Source organism: Melospiza georgiana, chromosome 1, assembly GCF_028018845.1.
Source record: "Melospiza georgiana isolate bMelGeo1 chromosome 1, bMelGeo1.pri, whole genome shotgun sequence".
Taxonomy (NCBI): domain Eukaryota; kingdom Metazoa; phylum Chordata; class Aves; order Passeriformes; family Passerellidae; genus Melospiza; species Melospiza georgiana.
The window spans coordinates 153,052,944-153,077,607 of record NC_080430.1 but is presented as its reverse complement, the minus strand read 5'-3'; the positions used below and the strand labels follow the sequence as shown (position 1 = coordinate 153,077,607).

The 24,664-nt window shown below is 45.9% G+C and overlaps 1 protein-coding gene across 1 annotated transcript; it reads right to left on the bottom strand.

Moving 5' to 3' along the window:
* Positions 1–3,407: 3,407 nt before the first annotated feature.
* LOC131092089 (prostate stem cell antigen-like) lies at positions 3,408–7,645 on the bottom strand. Its single transcript, XM_058038593.1, has 3 exons — positions 7,568–7,645; positions 5,194–5,298; positions 3,408–3,857 (listed from the first exon to the last, which is right to left on the bottom strand). The coding sequence occupies exons 1-3, from the start codon at positions 7,617–7,619 to the stop codon at positions 3,646–3,648; spliced, it is 369 nt and encodes a 122-aa protein (XP_057894576.1). The 5' UTR covers positions 7,620–7,645; the 3' UTR covers positions 3,408–3,645.
* Positions 7,646–24,664: the final 17,019 nt, after the last annotated feature.

The following is a 24,664-nucleotide window of genomic DNA, read 5'->3' as shown; positions in this document are numbered from 1 at the left end:
TTATACACATCCAAGATGGGCCAATCAAAAATCCACTTGATGCATTCCACAGCAGCAGATAACCATTGTTTACATTTTGTTCCTGGAGCCTCTCAGCTTCTCAGGAAGAAAAAATCTTAAGAAAGGATTTTCAAAAAAAGATGTCTGCAACAAAAGAGAATTCATGAAACCTTAGAATCATGGAATGGTTTGATTTGGAAGTAACCTTCAAGATCATCTTGTGGTGGGCAAGGACAACTTCTTCTAGACCAGATTACTCCAAGCCCCATCCAACCCAGCCTGGGACACTTGAGTTTTTTAAGACCCTGTTCTCAAATTTGAGAAGTGTGGAGAGGACAGAAGAATTGATAAAACTGTTCAAGAAGCAACTTCCTTGGGCAAAATAAACCCAGCCTTGTTTTTCAGATGAATATTGTGCTTGTGTGTCCTGCAGCAGCTCTCAGGATGTTTTATCAGCACCCAAAATGTAAATTATCACAGATTTCTGCACCAACAGAGCACAGCTGGTGACAGAGGGTTCAGGGCAGAGCAGAGGGACCTGATCCAGAGTCCTGTTGAGATTTATGATGGGTTTAAAGCAGGAGGGGGAACCAATCTTTCTGCCAAGGTGCAGTCACAGCCCTCAAGAAAACATCTCGTTCTCTTCCTGGTCCTGCCCTGGCCCAGCCCAGGTTCTGATCCGCAGCTGAGTCATTTATCTGCCCCAGTTTGCCACCTCCTTGCCCTCCCAAAAACCAGAGGGTTGTTTTTGAGGCTGCTCTGTTGGTGACCAGGAGGGACAGTGGATATTCCAAGTGCTGTGCCAGGTGCCATCAGTTCCACAGGGGGCTCCTGCCCAGCTCTTTCCTGTTTCTGTCCCAGTCTTGGCCTCTCCCAGCTGCACCTTTTCTAAACTATCTCACCACCAAATAATGGAAAATCCCAGAATATCTTGGGCTGGAACCCTCCCCACCATGGGCAGGGACAACTTCCACTATCCCAGGTTGCTCCAAACCACATCCAACCTGGCCTTGGACGCTTCTAGGGATTGGGCAGCCACAGTTTCTCTGGGAAAACCTGTGCCAGGACCTCAGCACCCTCCCAGGGAAAAATTTCTTGCCAATATCCTGTCTAACCCTGTCCTCTGACAGTGGGAAAGCCATTCCCTGTGTCCTGTCCCTCCATCCCTTGTCCCAAGTCCCTCTCCAGCTCTTTTGGAGCCCCTTTAGGCACTGAAAGCTCTCCCCAGAGCCTTCCCTTCTCAGGCTGAGCAACCCCAACTCTCTCTGCTTCTCCTTGTAGGAGAGGTGCTCCATGCCGTCCTACCTGTGCAACTTCCAGATACATCCACAGAGAGGATTTATCTCTGGGTAAATCCAGGTGAGAACCACTCAGTGGTCAGTCCTGGACTCCTTTAGGGCAGAAATTGGGAGAAGAAATAATCCCTTGAGCCTCTGAGTGTTTAGACATTGGGTCTCAACCGACAGAGCTTGGGAAAGCCTCCTCTTGGCTCTGGGAGGAAACTGCTGAATTACAGGCTCGAGGAAGTAGATGGCATTGCCACAGGACCAAAATATTAAACTAGAGATGAACAGCCCCCATTTATACTCCCCTGAGGTATAAATATAAATTTTGGGGACAAATTCCCAAAATTCGCATCCCTGGAAGTGTTCAAGGCCAGGTTGGATGGGAATCTGAGCACCCTGGTTTAGTGGAAAGTGCCTCTTCCCATTTCAGGACAGTGGAATGAGATGATTTTCAAAGTCCTTTCCAACCCAAACCATTCCATAATTTTAGGAATGTGTTTGACTGCTCCAGAAGCTGGAAGAGGCTGGAAGAGGCTGTTTGACCCAATTTCCCTGAGGACTCCAATGGCTCTGGTGCCACCATGCCTTGGCCACTTAAATTCCCAGTTTATAGAAAAGACCACAGCAGCAAAATTGCTTGTTGGGAATGGCGTCTGGATGTGGAATTGTTTCAGAAACTGGACACAGGGCATTAAGGGTGTCAGGGACATCCTTGCAGCACAAGGAGAAGATTCCCTGGAATGGAGAGCTCACGGAGTTGGTCACCCATGCAGAAAACAGCCTGACTGGAAGACTTACAGCTGGACAAGCCTCTTTTCAGGGATATGACTCAGGAGGTTTGGAAAAGCCAGAATAAATCACTGCACTTGTCCCAAATCCTCCCTTCACCAATAACCAGATTGGATTCCTATAAACAAGGCGGCTCATTCTTGATTTCCTCCGGGGAAACCCCTTCCCAGCTTCCTACAATTAGCAGCTTCCTTACAATTAGCCCCACATCCTGAGGATTTATGAGCTTTTCACGACAGCAGATGGTGTCATTAGCTCCTTTGACTACATCCCATATGGGATTTTGACCCGTGTCCCATGGCTATGGATCCTCCAGGTGACTCATCCCCCCAGGGAAATGATTCCCTGTTATTTCAGCCTGTGGATCTCCACATCCTTGGCAGCTCCAGTAAGTTTTAAGGTGGAAGAGAGGAATTTGGGGCTCTTGGCCAGTGTCCCTCCCCTTTTAATCCTCCAACCATTGCTGTCCTGACTTCACAGCTCCTTAAATCCTGTTTTCCCATCCAGGGCTTTCCCAGATTCACTCTCTATTTTTTCCCCCTAGTTTTTTTTACCAGATCTCTTCATGTGGGTGTAGCTTGGAAAACACCTGAGAGTTTCTCTCAGGCCTCTTTGTACCGAGCTTTTCCTGCTGCTTTTGATCTCCCAAGGCAAGGTGGGAACATCTGAATTTATATCCATAAAATGAATCAGCTGGAGAAGGCATGGAATAACTTTGAATTTATAGCCACAGAGAGGGGCTGTTACTGTTTATGAGAGATGTTAAAGAGTCTGCCTTGTACTCATAGGTGTTGTTCAGTCTCAAACCACTGGCCTTGGAACACTGATCCAGCCTGTCCAGATCCCTCTGCAGAGCCTTCCTGCCCTCCAGCAGATCAACATCCCACCCAATTTGGTGTCATACATGAACTTCCAGAGGGTGGTCTTGACCTCCCCATCCAGATCATCAATAAATACATGGGACTGACCCCAGTACTGATCCCAGGGGGACACCACTGGTGACCTGCCACCAACTGCATGTGGCACCATTCCCCACCACTCTGTGCCTGGAATCCAGCCAGTTTTTAACTCAGCCAAGAGTGCACATTCCCAAACCTTGGGCTGCCAGTTTTTCCAGGAGAACGTCATGGGAAGAAGCATCACAGGCTTCCCTGAACTCCAGGGAGATACATCTGTAGCGTTTCTCTTCTCCTCTGGGGAGGTTACCTGGTCATAAAAAGGACTTTAGGTCACATTGCACAGCAATGACCTGGGCTGGACATTGGCCAGACATAAAACACACACCTGCAGCTCTGCCGTGGGCTGAAATAGATGACTGAGTGATAGACACAGTTGGTGGAGAAATAACTTTATTTTAGGTGTTTTGCAGATAACATGAACACACCTTTTCTTATCTGGTAGCACAGGAGCTTTGCAATGAGATTAAAGCAGAAGCCATCATATGGCAAAGAGTTGCCATCAGCTCCTGGGGTGCTGGGTGCCCAACACACCCCACTGCTCCTGGTTAGGGTTCCTGTTATTAGAGGGGTGCTCTGAGACTTTCTGTGGTCATGGGAGGCATCTTTGCTCCTCAGAATTTGTTGTTGACGATGGTCCAGAGCACTCCAGCCGCTATCCCTCCGGCCAGCCCGTAGCTGGACCTCACGCTGCCCGCAGCGTTGGCGTTGCAGAGGTCGCTGCTGCAGCAGGAGATGTTCCTGTTGCCCACGTTGAAGTCCTGGTAGGATGGGTCACACGAGGAGTCACATCCCTTGCTGATGATGCTGAAGAGCCCCACGACCCCTGGGAGGAAAGCAGGATCATTAGGCTTAGCCTAAGATTCAGCCTTCCACAAGGCAAGCCTTGTGGAACTGAATAGCGGGATGCTTGTTCTGTGGGACAAAAATCGGAATCACCAAATGGTTTGGGGTTGGAAGGGACGCTCAAGATCATCTCATGCTCAGGGGCACCTTCCACCAGGCCACCACCCCTGGGAGGAAAGCAGGACCATTATTACAAGGATTCAGTACAAGCCAAGACTTGTGGAATTGAAAAATGGGACACATTCTGTGGGACAAAAATCAGAATCACAGAATGGTTTGGGGTTGGAAGGGACATTCAAGATCATCTCATGCTCAGGGACACCTTTCACTAGGCCAGGCTGACCCAAGCCCTTTCCAACCTCTCCTTGGACAATTCCAGGGACGGGGGAGCCACAGTTTCTTTGGGCCTCACCACTCTCAAAGCAAGCAATTTCTTCTTAATATCACATCTAACCCTGCCCTCTCTCATGTGAAGCCCAATCCCAAACATCTTTGTTGCATGGAGCGTTTCCACACCTGGGAAATTATGGAAATATGGCTATTCCCATTTCAGATGGCACAGATGTTGTTTGATTTGTTTCTGAGAGGCACAGCCCATCTTTTTAGCCATTTTTGGTAACTGCTGGTTACCAGCAGATTTTGACCTCTAGGAGATTTGACCCATTCTCCTCCAGGAGACCTAAAATCCATTCTGGGCACCAAATCTTTGCCGCATGCAATAAATAACAAAGAGTCCTACAACATCTTGGCTCTCCTGCATGTGAATGTCATGGATTTGCACATTCCCAACTGGCGTAATTCCTACTGGAGATATCCCATCTACTGCCTGACAGAGAGGAGCTTAAATGTGGCACTGATGAGTTTTGTGCCCCAGGTCCAAGAGCAACTCAGCTGTCGGCACAGCTCTGGACAGGGCAAACCAGATTTAGGACAGAAGGATAAAATCCTAGTTTTTCACATTTTCCCACAGACACAGAGATGAAATTTTGTCATTTTCATTGATTTCACCTCAAATCAGTGCCTCCCAACTTCACAACCAGGATGGATCAGGCTCAGCCCCTCCCATCCTAATTCATGTTTGCAAATATTGCAAAACAAATTAACCATTTCCCTTGCAAACAAATAATTTTTGGTGCTGTGAAAGAGAAATAAACCAAATTTTGCACAGGTGAAAGACGCTTGCACACTGAGGTTTGCTGGCCCAAACCACCTGGTGTATCCAGACTTGGGTGAGACTGGATGGAACACCTGAGGCTGGGAAAAGTTTTAGCTCCAACATCCCAGCTAAGACATTTCCCACCCCTGCTTTTCCTTACGGATCACGTCCGTCTTGCACACGTTGTTCTCTCCGCACGTCTTCACCGTCTGGCACTTGGAGTTGCTGAGCTGGGAGGTGCAGCTGTAGCACTGCAAGGATGAAGCTGCAGGAGACCAGGAGGGGTTAGGAGAGAAGTCAGGGAATAATGGAATGGTTTGGGTTGGAAGGGACTTTAAAATCATCACGTTCCACCCCTCTGCCATGGGAAGGGACAACTTCCGGCTGACCAGCTTGCTCCAAGCCTCATTCAATCTGGACATGGATACTTCCAGGGATGGGGCAGCCACAGCTTCCATGGGCAGCCAACTCTCATTATAAAAAATGTCTTAATTATACTTAACCTAAATCCACCCTCTTTTAATTTTAAAAAAATTTACCCTTTATCCTATCCCAACAGGACCTCCTAAAAATTCATCCACAACTCTCCTGGAGTCTCTTTAGGCACTGAAAAGGGCTGTAAGGCCTTCTCAGTGTTTTCTCTTCTCCAGGGTGAACACCTCCAGCTCTCCCAGCTCCAGAGGAAAGAGACTCCAGCTCTCGGAGCATGAAGACCCCCATGGAGACCTCTGTGGTCTCCTCTGGACTTGCTCCAGCAGCTCCGCGTCCTTCTGATGCTGGACCCCAGAACTGGACCCAGCCCTGCAGGTGGGGAACAATTCTACACCTCTCATGTATCTATGTATCTTCAATCTATCCAAAGCTTTCCAGAGAATTCAACCACAGGGAAACAGAACAGGACCAATTCTGGGGATCTGGAGATCTTCAAAGGAAGATATCTTCTCTGCTTTGGGTTTGGGAAATTTTTTTTCTTATTTTTTTTTCTTTTTTTTCTTTTTCTTTTTTTTTTTTTTTGTGTGGATAATAATATACCTGGTTGAGGTGGGAGCCAGGTTTGGCAGATGCTGGAGATGTTTTGGATGTAGTCAGTGCAGTGAGGGAGCAAAAAGAAAGCAGAGGGACAGCAGGGCTTGAAGAGGATCATGGAATGGTTTGGGTTGGAAGGATCATCAGGGACACATCCCTCCAGACCAGGTTTCTGCAAGCCCCATCTGACCTGGCCTTGCGTGAGGGATGAAGAAGGAATTTGCAAAGTCTCTTCCAGCCCCTTGTCTCAGTCCTTAACTTTTGACTCGCCCTTTCCATCACGCCCTCCTGGAAATCAAAGTGCAAATGGCTTTCAGCCCTCTCTGACCACCCCTTGTGGAAATGTCACTCCAGAGGGGATGGAAATCAGTGCTGGGCACACCTGCTGGGCTGCTCTGTGCATCCAGCAAAGGCAGGGGAAAACACGGCACCTCCCAAGCAAATAGCCCTGGTGAAAAATTGTCCCCAGAGGAGTGAGATTGTGGTGTAATTACCTATTCCTGTCAGCTACTTGTGCCCCAGGGTGTCACTGGAGCCTTGCAAGTGTCAGTTAATAAATAAATAAATAAATAAATTTCCTTGAGCCCCATGACCATCAAACCTGCATCTCAATACTCTTTTAGGACACTGGAAAGACCTGTTTGGAAATTAGTGATTGAAGGAATTAACTTGAGGCACTTGATCTCCTTCTGTCCAATCCTCTCTGTTGCAAATGACTGATGCAGTCACAGAGGTGAGGAGCCAACCCTCAATTTGTGCTGCACTGTTCTCACACTGATCTGACTTTTAAAGCAATAAAAGTCAAATTTTGAGTGTTCTGATGGAAGCCGGCAGAGAGAAAGGTCTGAGGGCTGTGCAAGACCCTTCACAGCTTGTTCCTTAAGCATCCTCTGCTGATTGAGAAACTCCCCAAATTTGATTCTTCTCTTCTCTGGTAATAGGGAAAAGCTGCTTTAAACCCATTTTTTTTTTTCTTCTTACTGAAGCTATAAAAATCTGATATTATCTAAAGCCCACCCATTCAGTCTATAAAATAACACATCATGGCACAGTCATTTTTACTGTCCCACTAAAATTCTGGAAATCTGAACAGAGTCACGGTCTGCTTTTGAAAGGAAGAGTCAGAAAAAAAGTTGGTAGAAAACATTGCGTAAATGTTGCATTTTTGATAGCCTGGAAAGAAGGAAAATAATCCTCCCACCCCACTTAGCCCCTCCCCTTCCCCCTTAACTATATGGTCTGGCTGGGAAAAAAAAATTAATTTTGATTAATTCAGGATTCAGGATTTATCTTTCCTGGAAGCTTCTCTCCCCATCACTCAGATCCCACCATCCCCATGTGGGATGTGCATTATTCCCAGTCAACACCCATCTGAAGGGAAACACCTTGGTTTGACAATGTGCCAACATCTCTCTCTTCCCTAATTACCAAATCCCACTACAAATCCTCCTTCCAGTCCGAAAACCTGCAGGGAGGGATGGGAGGGCAGATCCTTTGTGGGGACTTACCTGAGTCCACGCACAGGAGCGCTCCCAGCAGGAGCACAAGGAAAGCCTTCATCTTGGAATAACCTGTCTTGGGGCTGCCTCTCTGGCTTGGTTGCTCCTGGGGCAGGTTATATATCCTGGGAGGCCGGGCGTGCCCACAAGGTCATCCCTGAGAAGGCACCTGAGTGAGGGAGCTGCTGGCGGCACCAAGGGAGGGGTTGCTTTGTGGCGTTGGGATATTTGTGTTTGGTGCCTCTCCTCTTTCCCCTGCCACTCTCTGGGCTCCCCTCCACCCCTGCCTTCCCCTCCTACCCTTGGGCAGAGTGCTCACAGGAGTGGAAAAAGCCCCAGATTCTTCCCTCCTACCCTTGGGCAAAGTGCTCACAGGAGTGGAAAAAGCCCCAGATTCTTCCGAACAAGGCCGGCCTTATGCATTTCTTCAGAGCCACTGAGGCTGCGGTGGCACCCTGTGAACGAGGCTCTCCACCCCCAGTGCCACCCTGAGTGGAGCCATTGTGTTTAAACTGAGGACAAAATGTTCTTTGAATCAACAGCTCCGGGTATTTATCTGCCCGCGTGAGTGATACTCGTGATAACAAGGTATGTGGTAGGGAGGCATGTGGGCAAATTAAAAGTGCATTGGCATTTCCAGGTATGGAGGGGTTCATTTGCCCTTGTTTGCGTTTGTTTTCTCCTACAAAGCAATGGCCAACTCTTATTTTTGATGTCTGAAACGCACAGGGACTTTGCGCTGGATTTTGTTTGGCATTTTGAGATGTTTCCTCTGTGGCTTGGTTCTCTTTGTGCGCTCTTGTCTGGCATAGGCTGGGTACAAGTTCGGACACTTGACTCAGAGCAGATGCAAAGTCAACAACCCAGGCTTGTCCATAAAATGCCACTTCCCCATCACAGACAGGGTGAGTTCAGCCACATTCCAGCCTCGAGTGCGAATGTTTGCTCTCGTGGGTTGAGCAGAGTCCTCTCCCATTCCTCACATCCTGTGACCACTTCTCAGGACATGCCAGGGCAAAAGAAAACGGGTTTTTTTGCTAAATTCAACTTGTAATATTTTTTTGCCCCCCCCCGGGATCTTGGGATTAGTGCTGCGCATTTCTCTCCTTCAGGGATTTATTCCCATGTGACTTTTCCAAAAGGTGTGCACATGGATCATTTATCAGTGGCTGTGGGATGAAGGATACAGGCTAAAACTCCTGCTCTGACTGTTGCAGGTGATTTGACAAATCCTAATTCCTCCATGAGGATCTTAACCACTTCCACTTGCACTTTTCTGTGTAAAAAATACCTAAAAAACCACCCCAACACCTTTTTTCTGTGTCTGTTGGCTTTTGCCTCATCATATTTTTACAGACCATATCATTTATAGCCAAGTTTTATGGAAAAAAAAAAAAAACAATTTAACAATTTTTTTTTTCAGGCTCTGGACTTCCTCATTCAGAGGTATTGAAGGTTATTTTTATTTTTTAGTCCCTCAGGACTGCTCCTGAGGGACTAAAAGGGTTTGGCTTTTTGTGGTAAGGAAGAACAGGGCTGAGGGGAAAAAAAAACATTCCCTATCAAATCCACCAAGGTCTAGAATTAAATATTTATTTTAAAAAGCATTGATAAGGAAGAAAAACTCTTTCCATCTTTCCCAGTGCCATTGTTTGCATTCTTTTTCTAACATCGGCCAGAAAAACTCAAAACTTGTGGTGCTGTGAGAGAATTGACAGCTGAGAGCTTCTCCATCCCCCAGTCCTGCTTGCCTGAGGCTATGTGAGATCCCAGGAATTCTTGTGTTCTTACATAAATTGTTGATTCTCACTGTGTTTTGGGAAAATGAACTGCAATTCCTGCCCTACTCCTGAAGATGGCAAACGTAGCCCGTTATAATTCCATGTGCATGAACACACAGTTATCCACAGGACTGGGTGTATGAGGTGTTGTTTTCTTTTCCTGAGGTTATAAAATTCCAAATTCACCTGTGTTCATGGAAAAAAGCATCAATTTCCTCTGGAAATCTCACAATGTCTGCAAATCCCTTGGAATTTGGTTTTTTTTTTGGTTTTTTTTTTTTTTTTGTATTAATATTTTTTTGCTGTCACTGCAGATTTCTGATGAAGCTCTCTGTTTGGGAAGGGGGAAACAGGAGTTGATTATTTGCTCTATCCTGGTTCTGGATTATTTGCTCCTGCCTGGTGTCAGGGAAATGGTGATGGATCATGGTACAGATCATGGAGTCATGGATCACATTGAGGAGCAGCCATGAGCTGGAGATTTGAGGAAAAAAAGGTGAGAGGATTCCTGGAAAATCTGGACAGAGAGACATCAAAAGGAAATTTTCCCGATTTCTTGGTCATCTGTAGGGGAGCTTGTAGGATGGCACAGATCTTAAAATCACAGGATCATGGAATTATTTGGGTTGGAAGGGTCTTCAAGATGATCTCGTTCCACATCCCTTCCATGGTCTAAGCCAAGTTTAAGCCTGGTCCAGCCTGGCCTTAGTTCCAGGCATGGGGCAGCTCAGCTGAGCTGAGCTCTGAGCTGTTTTCTGTTGCCTTCTGATATAAGGCAAGGCGACCTGGTTCTGAGGAACAGCACGGCGACCCAAACTCTCCAGGGTCGCTCGGGCCAAGGAGCACACAGACACCAATGTGGTGGACGGTCCAAAGGCCTTTATTATCTCATCTCGTGGGGTTTTATAATCTAGGGGGTCTTCTGCGTCAGAGGGGGTCTGTCTTTACTATCTATGGTTAGTAAGGAGTGGAAAGTTACTGGGTAGGGAATGGAAAGTTACTGGCACTCGGTTTAGGGAGGCTACATTCCTATGATAATTTCTTATCTAAGGGGAACAGGGGTCCTGCCTTCCCGTTACATCGCGAGATCTTCCGACCGCCTGTCCCTATCTACCACAGTTTTCTCAGCATGCTCGTGCCTGTAACTCCTTTCCAGGATGTTCTTAAGTCCCTGTGTGTGGTTAAAATTGGAATTTTGTTGCCTTTTCCATTCCTGCGTGGTGTTAACAGAGAGCTGATGCTGCCTGAAGCGCTGTCTGCAAATCTACCCAGGCTGTGAGGCTGTGGGATGTTAGAGAAGGGATTTTAGTGACCAATTTTAGGCATCCAAAGGGGAATTTCTGATGGCTGTTGCTGGGAACACAGCCTCAGGAATATTCAGCTGTCCCAAATCAGAATGGGTGGGGAATAAATGAGATTAAGTCACCAGCTGGGAGTGGGGCAAATCGCATCACAGACTTTTCTGTGAGGTGGGAAGTGTGGATCCCAAATGAGGCATGGAATTGGATGGGCAGGATAACAGATGGATTGATAAGGGGAGAGAAAGAGTTCAAAAGGAGGAGATGTAGAGATGCTCCCAGAGATGGATGGATGGATGGATGGATGGATGGATGGATGGATGGATGGATGGATGGATGGATGGATGGATGGATGGATGATGGAAGGAAGGAAGGAAGGAAGGAAGGAAGGAAGGAAGGAAGGAAGGAAGGAAGGAAGGAAGGAAGGAAGGAAGGAAGGAAGGAAGGAAGGAAGGAAGGAAGGAAGGAAGGAAGGAAGGAAGGAAGGAAGGAAGGAAGGAAGGAAGGAAGGAAGGAAGGAAGGAAGGAAGGAAGGAAGGAAGGAAGGAAGGAAGGAAGGAAGGAAGGAAGGAAGGATGAAAGAACAGGTTTAGACTGGATATTGGGAAGGAATTCTTCCTTTGAGGGTGGTGGGGCCCTGGCACAGGTTGCCCAGAGAAGCTGTGGCTCCATCTCTGGAACTGTCCACAGCCACAACAGGACAACAGAACCAACCTGGTCAAGTGGAAGGTGTCCCTGACATGGCAGGGGGTTGGACAAGATGACCTGGAAGGTCTTTTCCCACCCAAACCATTCCATGATTCTGTGGAAAACACACAGGATGTCCCCCATCTCAGCCTTCTCCATCTCCTGGCTGTTTTCCACTTTCCTCTGTTCTGGGATGGTCATGAACGATGCTGATCCAGCAGCAGAGCAGGAAAAATGATTCCAGCAGCTCCAGAGGTGGCCTTGGCTGCCAGCACAGAGTGGCTCCAGCTCCCACATCTGCAGATATTTAACAGCATTCCATGCCATGGTCCACCTCCCTCCCCAAGGATTTATATCCAGGTTTGCTGTTCAAATGAGCTTCAGTGCACATGGATGCATTCCTGCTGGAATTCCACAGCTCAGAAATGGAGACTGGAGCTGCCATTAAGGGCAGGACATTGGGAGGATGCAGGAAGGGGTTTGGGTTTCTGTCACTGAGCTTCTCAGGGACTTTTGGCTCGATCCTTCCTTTCTTTGTGCCTCTTTTTCCTCCAGCACCATTCAGGGCTTGGAATTCCTGCATCCCAAGCAAAGTTTTTTGGGATCTGTGGGTGCACACAGGTACAACCAGGGTGCAACACAAAAGTTTAAGGAGCAAGGAGTCTGTTTGACCTTGAGCATTTCTCCAAGGGTCTGGGCACAAGAGTGAAGCATCCAGTGATTCCAATTGGGATTTCCAATTTGTGGAGCCAGCCTGACCAGCCCCGGAGGAAAAGTTCACCTTGACATAGCACACATTTCTGATGACAACCATGAAATCAATGCACGGCTGAAAATAAATCCCACCACGGTGCTGATCTCGTCTGCAGAGCGGGGAGTCGATGGAGAAAATTCCGAGGGCTGCAGGGATTGGAGATTCCCATACGATGGTGCTGTTGCCACATGGCTGGAGCCCAAACCTCTCCCAGAGTGTAGGAGCAGCCCCAGATTGTTTGTTTAAAAATCTCAGCAACTTCAGAGCATCAAAAATGCATTTGAGTCTCTCTCCTCTCTCTCTCTCTCTCTCTCTCTTTTTTTTTTTTTTTTGTTATTTTGCTAATTGCTGAGCTCTTCTGCTCGCAAAAGACTCGGAATGTGAGATTCCTGCCAGCTCCTGCCAGTGATGCCTGGTGCATCCCAGAGTTGTTTTCAGGGAGAAAGGAGAGCATTTTCCTGCACCCACACTTTGGAGTTGGGGTGAAGGGTGGGTAGAACAGCCTGGGCTGGGACCACAAAGAGGTTCTGTACTTGTTCTGCCCTCACAAAAAACTTTCTGACTTTTCCCTTACCAGGCGTTGCATCTTCCTGTGTGCAAATGTGGCAAAATATTGGAAATGCAGGGAGTAAATGTGAATTTCCTGGGATCACACAACAGATCTTAAATCAGGACGCTTAACCACCCTTGCTGCTTCCCAGTCTATGAACTTTTCCTTCTATTGGGAAAATTAATTTTCCTGGCCCCCCAAGAAACCAGAGAATATGGATGGGGAAGAACCTGAGATTCGCAGTGCTGCTGCTGCAGGAGGAAACACAGAATCACAGAAAAATTTTAGGTGGGACTTTCAAGATCTTCCAGTTCCAATGCCTGCCATGGGCTGGGACACCTTCTCCCAGACCAGGCTGCTCCAAGTCCTGTCCAACCCTGGGTAGAACAGGGTGGTTTTGGGGCCAGACATGACCAGCAGGGACCATTGCCCCTCATGTGGCCACAGCTGCCCTCGATCCATGTCCTCTTGGTCTCTCCTTTCCCAGAGAATCAGAGTCCTTCAGGTTGGAGAAGACCTCTGAGATCTTTGAGTCCAACCCTTCCCAAAACAAGCCCATGTCCCCAGGTGCCACATCCAGACGTCCTTTAAATCCCTGCAGGGATGGACACTCCCTGGGCAGCCTTTTCCAATCCTCCTGGTGAAGAAATTTTCCCTAATATCCAATCTAAACCTTTCCTGATAACTTGAGGCTGTTTCCTCGTGCCATATTCCTTGGGAGAAAAGATCAATCCCCAACTCAGGAGGGCTTTGGTCCTTCTAATTTTTTCCCTGCTTAACCTCATGGCATCCTTGAAGTCTTCCTAAGTTGTCTCCGCCTCATGCAAAGGTTATAAAATCTCAATTTTTGTCCATCCTGCCCTTAGTTTGTGGTCAGGCCCCAGAAGTGATGGTGCTTTCCCAATATTAACAAGGTTTTGGGAAAAATTTTCTGCACAGAAAGAGCTCATCTCATGAGCACTGGGAAAATGTTTTCTTGAGGGATCATTCCTGTCAGGGCTTTTTTTGTGTCTTGATTCTGAAGCTGTTGACAAAGTGTTGAAAATAGGATTTTGTGGACAAAGAAGCGCTGTGAAGAAGTAACAAAGTTATTTGAAGTCCAGGATGGATTTTGGGATCAAACCCAGGTATGGAGAGCAAGATCCATCTGAACCAGCGAGTCTCCACTCGGGACATGCAATTATGATGCAGGAGATGCAAGATCAGTCCTTTAAAGTCAGGTTTCCTTTCCCTGGAGCAGATGCTCCTCTATTTACAGAGGCAGGAATTCTGATAGCACTTGTCTTTGTCCCTCTGCTTAGAACTGTTCCACTTTGTGTTAACTAATTACAAACTAATTGGGCCGCAGAGATGCGGTGGCGTGAAGCAATTTGATTTTGATGAATTGGCAATTTCTTACAAAAACTATTTCATTAAAAAAGTTGATTTTTTTTTTTCCTCCTGACTGCTTTATTAAATGCTATGATGCTTAGGACAGCAGATGAGTTGCACAAACCAGGAGAGATAATAGGAATTCTGATTAATATCTGTCATTTCCTCCTGGTTTAACTGTTTAGCTGGAAAATCAATTGGAAAAAATTAACCCTCAATTGCTTAAAGTAATTAGGAATTTGCTAATTTGGAAGTGCAAGGGGGAATGGCTTTAAGGCTTTAAGGCTCCCCCAATAAAGGGCAGGTTTACATGGAATATTAGATGGAATTTAGAGGGAATTCTTCCCTCTGAGGGTGGGGAGGCCCTGGCACAGTTTGCCCAGAGAAAATGTGGTTTCCCCATCCCTGGAAATGTTCAGGACCAGCTGAATGGAACTTGGATCAACTTGAGATAGTGGAAAATGCCCGTGGCAGCAGGGTTGGAATGAGATGAACTTCAAGATCCCTTCCAATCCAAACCATTCCAAGATTCCACGATATGCCCAGGAAAAGCCTGAAGATCTTGGGGCATTGTCCAACGTGTCCCAAAGCCAATCCTGAATTTGAATAAACAAATTGGATTCCCAACTCTGTTTTTTGGCTAAATCTTTCCTGATTTACAGGAGCTTGGCTACTAAATAGGCACCATCTTGCGGATGGTTGTGTTTTGTCAGGTTCTTAACAATAAACTGAAACATAAAAGGAAAACCAAAATACTGTGGTGAGATTCAAAGCTACTCCCAGCAGTTCCACTTTTGATTTCAATGCTGGAATGAAATCATCCCTCTCAGCTGCCCAGGCAGGAGTCAAGGATCCCTTCCCCTGCCTGACCTTTACAAATTGCACTTCCTCCTCGGCCCTGACCTTTTCCAAGGTGCCACAGATCCTGAGCCCAGAGGTTTTGGGATTTGTAGCACAGCCAGCACTGATCATGGAATTAACAGCTGCCTTGTCAGTCTCTCCAGCAAAAAGTGGGATGGCAAAAGCTGACCAGGAATGTGTCTAGAACTAAACAAACCTGATAGGAGGGAAATGGAGGAAATGGATTTACAGCCAAAGGGATGCAATTTTCATGGAATCATGGAATGGTTTGGGTTGGAAGGGGACCTTAAAGATCATCTTGTTCCAACCCCTACCATGGACAGGGACACCTTCCACTATCCCAGGTTGCTCCAAGCCTCATCCAACCTTGCCCTGGACATTTCCAGGGATCTAGGAGCAGCCACAGCTTGTCTTGGAATTCCATTCCAGGATCTCCGAACCCTCCCAGGGAAGAATTCATTCCCAATATCCCATCTAACCCTGCCCTCTGGCAGTGGGAAGCCATTCCTCCTTGTCCTGTCCCTCCCTCCCTCCCTCCCTCCCTCCCTCCCTCCCTCCCTCCCTCCCTCATCCCAAATCCCTCTCCAGCTCTCCTGGAGCCCTTCAGGCACTGGAAGGGGCTCTGAGCTCTCCCTGGATCCTTCCCTTCTCCGGGCTGGACATTCCCAGCTCTCCCAGCCTGGCTCCAGAGCAGAGGGGCTCCATCCCTTGGAGCATCTCCAGGGCCTCCTCTGGATCTGCTCCAGAATCTCCACATCCTTCTGCTGCTGAACCCCAGAACTGGATGCAGAAATCCAGCTGGGGTCTCACCAGAACAGAGTAGAGGGAGAGAATCATGTTCCTCAACCCAAAATTTTCTGAATGAATGAATGAAACTGAATTTCCAATTTGCTTGTCCCTCAATCCTCTTAGCTCCCAGTTCTCTGGTTTTCTCCTTGCCTTTGGGGTCCTTCCCAGGATTTCTTCCTCTTTTGCTGAGGAAAAGGCATCATCGGGGGTGAATTTTCCTGCTGTCTACCTGGCTGCTGCTTCTAGGAGTGCTTGAGGAGCTTTTGTGGGACCCTTCATTTTGAGGTTTCTCCTCTTTTTCACCAATTTTCACGAATTTCCTGAGATTATTTCTAGAACTTTGAGAGCTTTCTCCTCATTTAATTTGCTTGAATCTGGGCAGGGTGATAACCAGTCTGATCCATGAGCAGATGCACAGAGGGATGGACAGGGCTGGAGTTGGATTAACCATATTTCCATAGACCAGGTTAAGACTTATGGAACTGTAGGAACATCATCCAGAGGTGAAAAAAAAAAAAAAAAAAAAAGAAAAGAAATGGAAAAAAAAAATCAAAACAAATGTCAAGGATCCCAACAAAATATCAAGGATGATATAATTGCTTGCCAGGGAATAATAGGAATGGTAATGGGAGCTGTTCCTCCCTTGTGATCCACAAATCCTGTGTGGATAAAAACAGTCAGGAGGTTGGGAACATCCCGTCCCTCCCATTTTGATGGCTCACATTGGATGGACCTTGGCTAATTTGTCTTCCCTGCACAAAGCAAGGTCGTTTGCTCTCAGGGGCATCGCCGCCTGCCTTGAATTAATTTTCTATTAATTACTGGAACGATTTGAGCGTGGATAAGCAGCAGTTATTTTTAGCACTCAGACTGATTAGACTTTGGAGAGAGCTACCTGGGGAAGCTGTGGGGCTCCTGATGCTTGGGAAGGGGAAAATATTCCCAGTTGGATCAAAATATCCGTCTGGGTCATGAGCCCCTTCTGACATTGCTCCTTAGAGGTTTCACAGGGAAAGTAAAAGATTTCACCAATTTCCACCCCAGAAAATGCTCAAGGACAGGCTGGGTGGGGCTTGGAGCAACCTGGTCCAATAGAGAGTTCCCTGCCCATAGCAGGGGTTGGGATGAGATGGTTTTTAGGGCTCCTTCCAACCCAAAACATTTTATTCCATGACCTCACCTGCACCTGGCATCCCTGATGAAATACCTCCTTGAGCAATGGACAGGGACATCCTTTGCACCTCCTGACCCTTTATTGGAGTTATTTATTCTCACTAATCCAGGTATTGTTTTCCTTGGCCGCCCTGCCCTGACATAATTTGCTTTTTGCTCTGTGTAAAGAGAACTGAGGCACCAGTTCAGCTTGCAACCCACTTGCTTTTACATATTTCCCTGTGAATTCTCTTTTATTTCCTCCACTACTTGTTTTTCTACTTTTTTTTTTTTTTAATGACTCTGTTTTCAGGCCCCCAAACTGTCTGGTAATTACCCTGCTTTGATAAACCTTTCTATTAAGCACAACTTGTAAATACCTTGCCTGCTCTAACTGCATTCAATTCATCATAAAGGCTCAGGAAGCCTTTGTTTTCCCTCTTTTGTGTGGAAAAAAATGGAAACAAGAGGTAAATTCATTTATTTTCAGCAAGGAATTAAGGAAGAATTAAGGAAGGGACTTGGATTCATAGATTTTTTTTTTTATTAATATCATTCTTTAAACCTCCTTTCCCAGGATTATAAATCTTAACTCCTGGTTTATATATTCATTTATGTGTTATATTTTATTCCTAGTGGGGTTTATTTTTATTTGGTTTGGTTTTTTGTTTTTTGGGGTTTTTTTTCCCAGGGAGTCAGAGACTGCTTTTGGGTGGAAGAGACCTTCAAGATCATCTTGTTCCAACCCCCTGCCGTGGGCAGGGACACCTTCCACTAGACCAGGTTGCTCCAAGCTCCATCCAGCCTGTCCTGGAACATTTCCATGGATGGGAAGGAATTCTCTTTTATCCCTCTTCATTTAGGAGCACATGGCCTTGCCCAAATTCTGCCCAGGTGAGCTCCAGGTCAATCTCCATCTCCAGATGTCCAAAAATCCCACCCTGTGCCCGACAACGTTGTGCAAACTCTCCTTGAACTCTGTAGGCTTGGAGCCGTGGCCATTCCTTGGGGACCCCTTTCCAGTGCCCGACCACCCTCTGTGGGAAGAACCTTTTCCTAAAATCCTACTAAACCCCTCTGGTATCTTCTTTTTGCCAGGGTCAGTATTAAATCTGTGAGATGGTATTTCTTGTTCAGGCTCAGATGTTTATTAGTTTTTATTTAAGTTACAGCCTCACAAACCTTGAGCTCTGCAGCACTTCACTCTAACAAACTAAAAATGGAGCCCCATTTCTCTCTCCACAAGGCCTTTTAAAGGATGAATTTCCAATTAAGAAATGACACCTAAATTATTATTACTTTTAGCCCAATATCCAACCACCCGTGGCCTGAAATGCAGATTTTTTATCCAATTACACAAAACCACCCAAACCCATGGAGAAGAAGGTGAAGAAAAAGGTGACGAACAAGCACCAGCCTCCACCCTAAAACTTCCATCTTATTTTATATTTATTATTGTATTCTAAAACCTTAAACTCCTAAGTTTTGCACCATGTGATATTACACACTTCATTTCAAACTCCACACCCACAATCCCAGTTCTGTCATTCAATTTTGGAAGCCTTCTCCACACCCTCAGGTCAAATGCAGTGTTCTTTTTGGGGTCAGTGCCTGTCAGCACAGAAAGTCTAAAATTCTGAGCAGCAACCAGGGTTCCAACACCTCTCCTGACACAAATTGAGGCCGTTCCCTCTGGCTCTGTCACTGTCACGAGACAGAAGAGATCAGTGCCTGCCCTTCCGCTCATGCAGAAGCTCCAGGTCCTCCCTCAGAATCTTCCCCTGGCTGAACAAACCAAGGAATCCCAACCTCTCCTCATCAGGATTCTCCTCCAGACCCATCACTAATTTCATGTCCCTCCTTTGGATGATTCCTAATGTCTTTATATCCTTTTTATATTACAGTGGTGCCCAAAACTGCCCACAAATGGACAGTTTTGTCTATTTCTGTCCATTCTGAAGCCTCTCCTATTCCAGACCAACCAGTGACTTGTGATTCCGGAAGGTCCTGGAGATCCCACCTGCTGAGGAACAGAGCTGGGAATTGCCAATGGAGACACTCAGAACTATGGAAAATTTTCCTTTCTCTCCTCTGGATGTTCATGTTTAAGTGAAAGATGCCTATTCTTTATTTCAATGATCTTCTGAATGAAGTTGTTGGAAAGCCTCAATAAATTTAAGAAAACCCAAAGTTTTGGTTTTGTTTTTTTTCCTTTTCCACATCAAGATGGAGCAGAACAAAGTGAAACAGCTTTTCCATTGGTTTTCCTTCTGTTTTAGACCTCTTGTCCTGCTCAAGAAACAACTTCCATGTGACCTCATGGAAGGATCAGACCAAGGGAAGGTTTGAAGGTTCAGTCAGCCTTTATGAAATTCTGTCCCTATTTTTCCCCAGCTACCAAAATTCCTCTTTTTTTTTCCTTTTTTTTTTCCTTTTCAGCCGTGGCTCACCTTGGTTGCATCCATGGATTTAATTATTACTTCTTGCAAAGCATGTGGCATTTTTCACTTGTCACCAGAATTTTTATCAAGCCAGGTTTAGTTAGCTGTGTGTGCTGTCCAGATGGACATTTTCCATGTCTGGAAAGCAGCAAATTTGCCAAAATATTTAGAAGTTACAAAACATAAGAAAGTTTGATTTTTTTTTTTTTTGGGTAACTAATATCTGTGGATATCTCTCCAACCAGGATTTTTTATTTTCTTATTTTCACCTGGAGAAGGCCAGGGAGGATTAGGTTTCACTGAAAATTTTGCTTGCATTTTTTGTGGCAAATATTCCTTAAATCCCTGAGTAAAAAGATCAGCCTAAAACCTATAAAATATTCATCTTCTTAACTCCTGCTGGTGAGAAGGTCTGAAGATCTGGACTGGAGGTTTCCTGTGATCTCCTGAAGCACATGGGAATGGCTGGAACAGCTCTGATTCCCACTGCTCTTAAATGCTTCAGGAATTGATCCCCTTTGGGTCAGAATGAGAAAATTAGAGTGTGGCTCAAAGAGGAAAAAACAGTTTCAATTTCTCCCAGTTTTTCCTGAGTTTCCAGTTCAATTTTCTTCACCAGGACTCTTTGGGGATTTTACTTAAGGGAATGCCTGCTGTTGGATGTGGAGCAGAAGCAGTTCAGGCTCTGTTGTGAATTTTGGTCCAGAACTTGTCCCAGATGATTTCTGTTGCTTTTCTTGCAGTACCCAAGAGACTTTTAAAGCTGGAGCTGGCAATGTCCCCCCCGCTAAATCATCAGTGTAAGCCAGAAATGTTCAGGCTTTGGAGGTGGGAGCCACTGCTGTGCTTTTAAGGCAGGAGGTATTAATTAAAGGAGGTATTAATTAAGGGTGAATGATCCAAGACACAGAGATATGGGAGATGATCACAAAATCACAGAACATGGGTGTGGGTGAGGTTGGAAAGGACCACTGGAGGTCGTCTGGTCCATGATGGTGTCATTTTGCCTCTTATATGGATACATTTATATAAAATGAGCATAATTCTATTTCCCATCTCAGTTTTAGGGTTCACAAAATTAACAGAATGCAGCACACAAATCCCCTGTGCCTACTCAGAGAGATGTAAAATCACTGACTTTAGGACAAATATCTGTCTTTTCAGATGGCAGAGAAACTCCATAACTGTTCCTCATCCCTGGTTCGTGCAGAGGAGCTGATGGAGCTGGAAAATCAACTTGCTTTTGGTTCTGGTTGAGAGACCACAGAGATTTGGGATGCTGAGCATGTGAATGGTGATGGGAAAGAGCGGGAAGGTCCTGCAGGACCCCGTGGATCCTTGTTGGGGCAGGACAGACTGAAGGAGCATCTGTGTCCCAAGAGGATGAGTCCTGTGATCCACCAAGATCGTCCTGCAAAGGCGCCGCAGGGAAATCCTGTCCCTGAGTTTTCCCCAGCACCGATTTCACACAAGGAATTGATAGGAACTGCCTGAGTCTTGCAGGGAAAGGCACTTTGCAGCGGCTGATTGCACTCCCACAGATCCTGTTTTCCCTTGGAATCTCCTTGGGGATTGCTGCTCTCAGCACAGGCTTTTTCTGAATGCACACAGTGATTGCTCCCACGGGGTGGGAGCTTTCTCACCCTCCAAAAGGGCAGAAAAACATTTGGAAAGCGCTTTCCAGGTTACACAGCCTCCGATTTTATTTTCATGCAGCCCCTGCAGTCATCAGGCGCAACAGGGATCTCAGGAGGGAGGAAATCCAAGGAAACACAAGAGGCAGGAGCTGGGGTAGAAGCTGGGACCATGAGGTGGACTCGATCATCTCAGAGGTCTTTTCCAGCCTTTAAGATGGTTGATTCTATGATTTTTGCACTAAATGTAAAGGAGTTTCCACCTTCTCCCTTTCCTTTTGCATGGATTTAACCTCCTCTCCCTCCCTTTGCATTCCAGTCATTGCCAGGCTGGAACAATATTTGTGATGCACTTGCAGAGGTCACAGAGGACATACGTGGTGTCCAAGAGGGGAGGAGAACTGGAAAGCAAATTATCGTAAACACTGTGGAATTCATCCCATCACCACCCCTGGGAATGTTCAAAAAACATTTTTTGTAGCATTGATGTATTCAAAAAACATTTTTTATATAGCAGGATGGGTATAGCATTGACGGTGGACATCGTGCTGGGCTGATGTTGGACTTGATGATCTCAAAAGTATTTTCCAACCTTAACAATTCCATGATTTTATGAATAATTTCATTTTCCCCTGCTGGAATCAACATGGAAAAAATCCAGGAACCCCCTGTGGAGAGAGGAGAGACTGGGCTTTGAGTGTAGCCATGTGGAGTGATACTGGAGCAGGTTGGAAAATCCCAGCCTGCTGGGTAAGCATAACTCATCCTGGGGACTCTCCAGGGTAAATCCAGGCAATTCCCTTGTGGGAAAATGTTCCCCTATGAATATTTTAGCAGAGCTGTTGCTGCCAATGCTCCTGAAAATTAAGACACTCAATAGACATGTTCAAAATTGGCTTAAAACTGAGAGTAGCTCTGGGTTGGGTATTAGGAAGGAATTCCTCCCTGTGAGAGTGGTGAGGTCCTGGAACAGATTCCCCAGAGAAATTGTGGATGCCTCATCCTTGGAAATGTTCAAGGCCAGGTTGAATGGGGCTTGAAGCAACCTGGCATAGTGGAAAGTGTCCCTGCCCATGGCAGGGGGTTGGAACTGGGTGATCTTTAAGGTCCCTCTCAACCCAAACCCTTTCATGATGTTTTTATCAAAAAATGCAAAAACAGGAATATGTGGTAATCATCCAAGTGGGTTTTTCACCATTATTTGTGCTTTGGCTTTTGCTCTTTTATGCTAATGGTTTAACCCTTAAGAATGGACAGGTGGAAAACTCATCCTGCTCCATATCTGCCTCATGTCTGATCAAAACAGAACTCTGCTTCATCGTGAGATAAAATATTTCTGCAATTCCCAAATATACAAAAGCCATGGATTAGATGGCATTGTACAGTAAGATCACATTTGATAGGCCAATTAAAAGTGCAATTCTCCTTGAATTCTCCTGGAATTTGAATGAAATACACGATGGGGATCATCCCAAACTCACCGGAGGGAAATTGAGAGAGCAAATAAAAAGTAGAATATGGGGCCACTGGAACCATTCTGGAATACCTTTAACGGAGCCAGGATATACAACATAGAGAGAAAAGGAGGAATAATTCTAAAGGAAGAAGTTATGTGGGTTTGGATCCTCTCACTCTTTGTGACCTCTGCTCCTGGAGCAATCCATCTGAAAAATTTCCTGATAGGAATATTAATTATGGGTCAGCTGTTTGGGGTCATGAAATCATGGCTGGTCTGATTTACAATTCCTCAACAACTTGTTCTGAAGCATTTTAACTGACAAGGGGAAGGAATATTGCTTACTGAACCACCAGATGCAGCTGGAAAACACCACTGAGCTCTCAGACACAGAACCCCCAAATCAGGTGTGAAATGGAAGCAGGAGGCTTGAACACAAGGAGAAATGAGAGCAAAACTGCTTTGACTAATCTTCGTGGTGTTAATTGGGGAGATAATTTGTGAGGCAAGACAGATAATTTGAGGGGAAAGACATTTTGCACTTGAGGAGGGAGCAGGTGTTGGGAGGGCTGGTAAATTATAAGGTCATTGCCCTGTGGGACAGAGAGGCACAAGAAAAACAAATTTAGCGTTAATAGTCCCTTTAGATTCGCTGGGACGTTGAGGATCAGAGCAGCCTAAGGTCACCCCATTGGCAGTGACAAAACCCAGAATAAAACTGAGTATCTGGAAGCTCAATCCATGGATCCTGGGGTTTCCCTCAATAACTGCAGCACTGTCACCATTGTGGGAGAAAGGGAAGAGAAAAGGAGGTTCTGACAGGGGATATCAGGAGCTGCAGCAGGAATGTTGGTCCCTAATTCAGGAACTGGCTTGGGACACTCACAGTGATGTGATGTTGGACATTCCTGAGCTAGGGACGAGGATCTGAACTTGAGGCTTGTTTTTATCTTTGTTGCTCAAATCAAAATTCACTCTGCCGCATTCAGGACTCTGCCCTCATCTCCTTGTGTGACCAACATCCCCTGCCCAACAAATCCTGCTGTGCCTTCCTTCCTGGGTGCACGAGAACACGGAATCATGGAAAGGTTTGTGTTGGAAGGGAACTGAGGGATCATCCAATTCCAGTCTCTGCACCATGGGCTGGAGGGCAGATCCAACCATGCTGTGAGCAGGAAAACATTAACCATTATTATTATTAGGTTATTATAAGGATTAACCTTCTTCTTCTTCTCCTTCTCCTTCTTCTTCTTCTTCTTCTTCTTCTTCTTCTTCTTCTTCTTCTTCTTCTTCTTCTTCTTCTTATTATTATTATTATTATTATTATTATTATTATTATTATTATTATTATTATTATTATTATTTACATAATATTATTCTATATTAACTCATTAAACATCAGGACATGGTGTTGTTCTGGAGGCGGTTATTGCTCCCTCTAACATCCCTGGAGGAGATAAGAGGCAAGGCCATTCTGGTTCCAGTTCTAGGGGGGGCTCAGTGCTTCACTTCATGGTCCAAATGTGCCTCTCCAACCCTTCCAAACTTGTCTAAAAGATTGTTTTGGGAATAACTTGTCCCTGTTGTCCCAGGGCCATGTTTGCCTTCCTCATCTTCAAGGTGTTTCAGGCATGACATCCCCTGGAATGAATCAGGGATCATTTCCATGCCATCACCAGTATTTTGAGATAAAAACCAATAGAGGGAGAAAGAACTTTCTTATTTTTCTCTATACACATGGAGCTTGGGATGGAGCTGTGAGATTCTCCCTGGAGACTTGGCTTTGCAGCCATCCTTTTATGCCACTTTTTGAGATCTTCCATCACGAGTCAGTCCTGATTTAGCTTTCACAGAGAAATCTGCTGCCATTTGAAGACTTAATTGCACCAGAGGCCTTCAGAAACGTGGGCACTAATGAGCCAGAGCTCGGATATTCCTGGCTTAATGAAAACCCAGGAAGGGCTGGCCATGGGCTCCGGGCAGTTCTGGATCTCACGGAAGAAGAATTTTCTCCTGGATAGTTCATTAATAGAAGGGAGGGTAGAGGAGAGTGGCTCATCACCATCTGTCAGTGGGAGCTGGAGCCCAGCCAGGAGAGCCAGCAGTTAATTAGGAATGAGAGCTGCTTCCTTTCACAGACATTTCACAGACATTTCTATATGTTTATATATAGCCATTGTATTGCCATTAGTGGAAGTATCTTTTTTTTTTTTTCCTAATTAAATGAGCCAGCCAAAAATTTTGTTGGGTGGTTTTAGCTCTGGAGAACTTGCTCAGCCACAGGGATCTGCCTTTGTTCTTCCCAAGCTCTAGGACTGGCTTAGGAAAACAC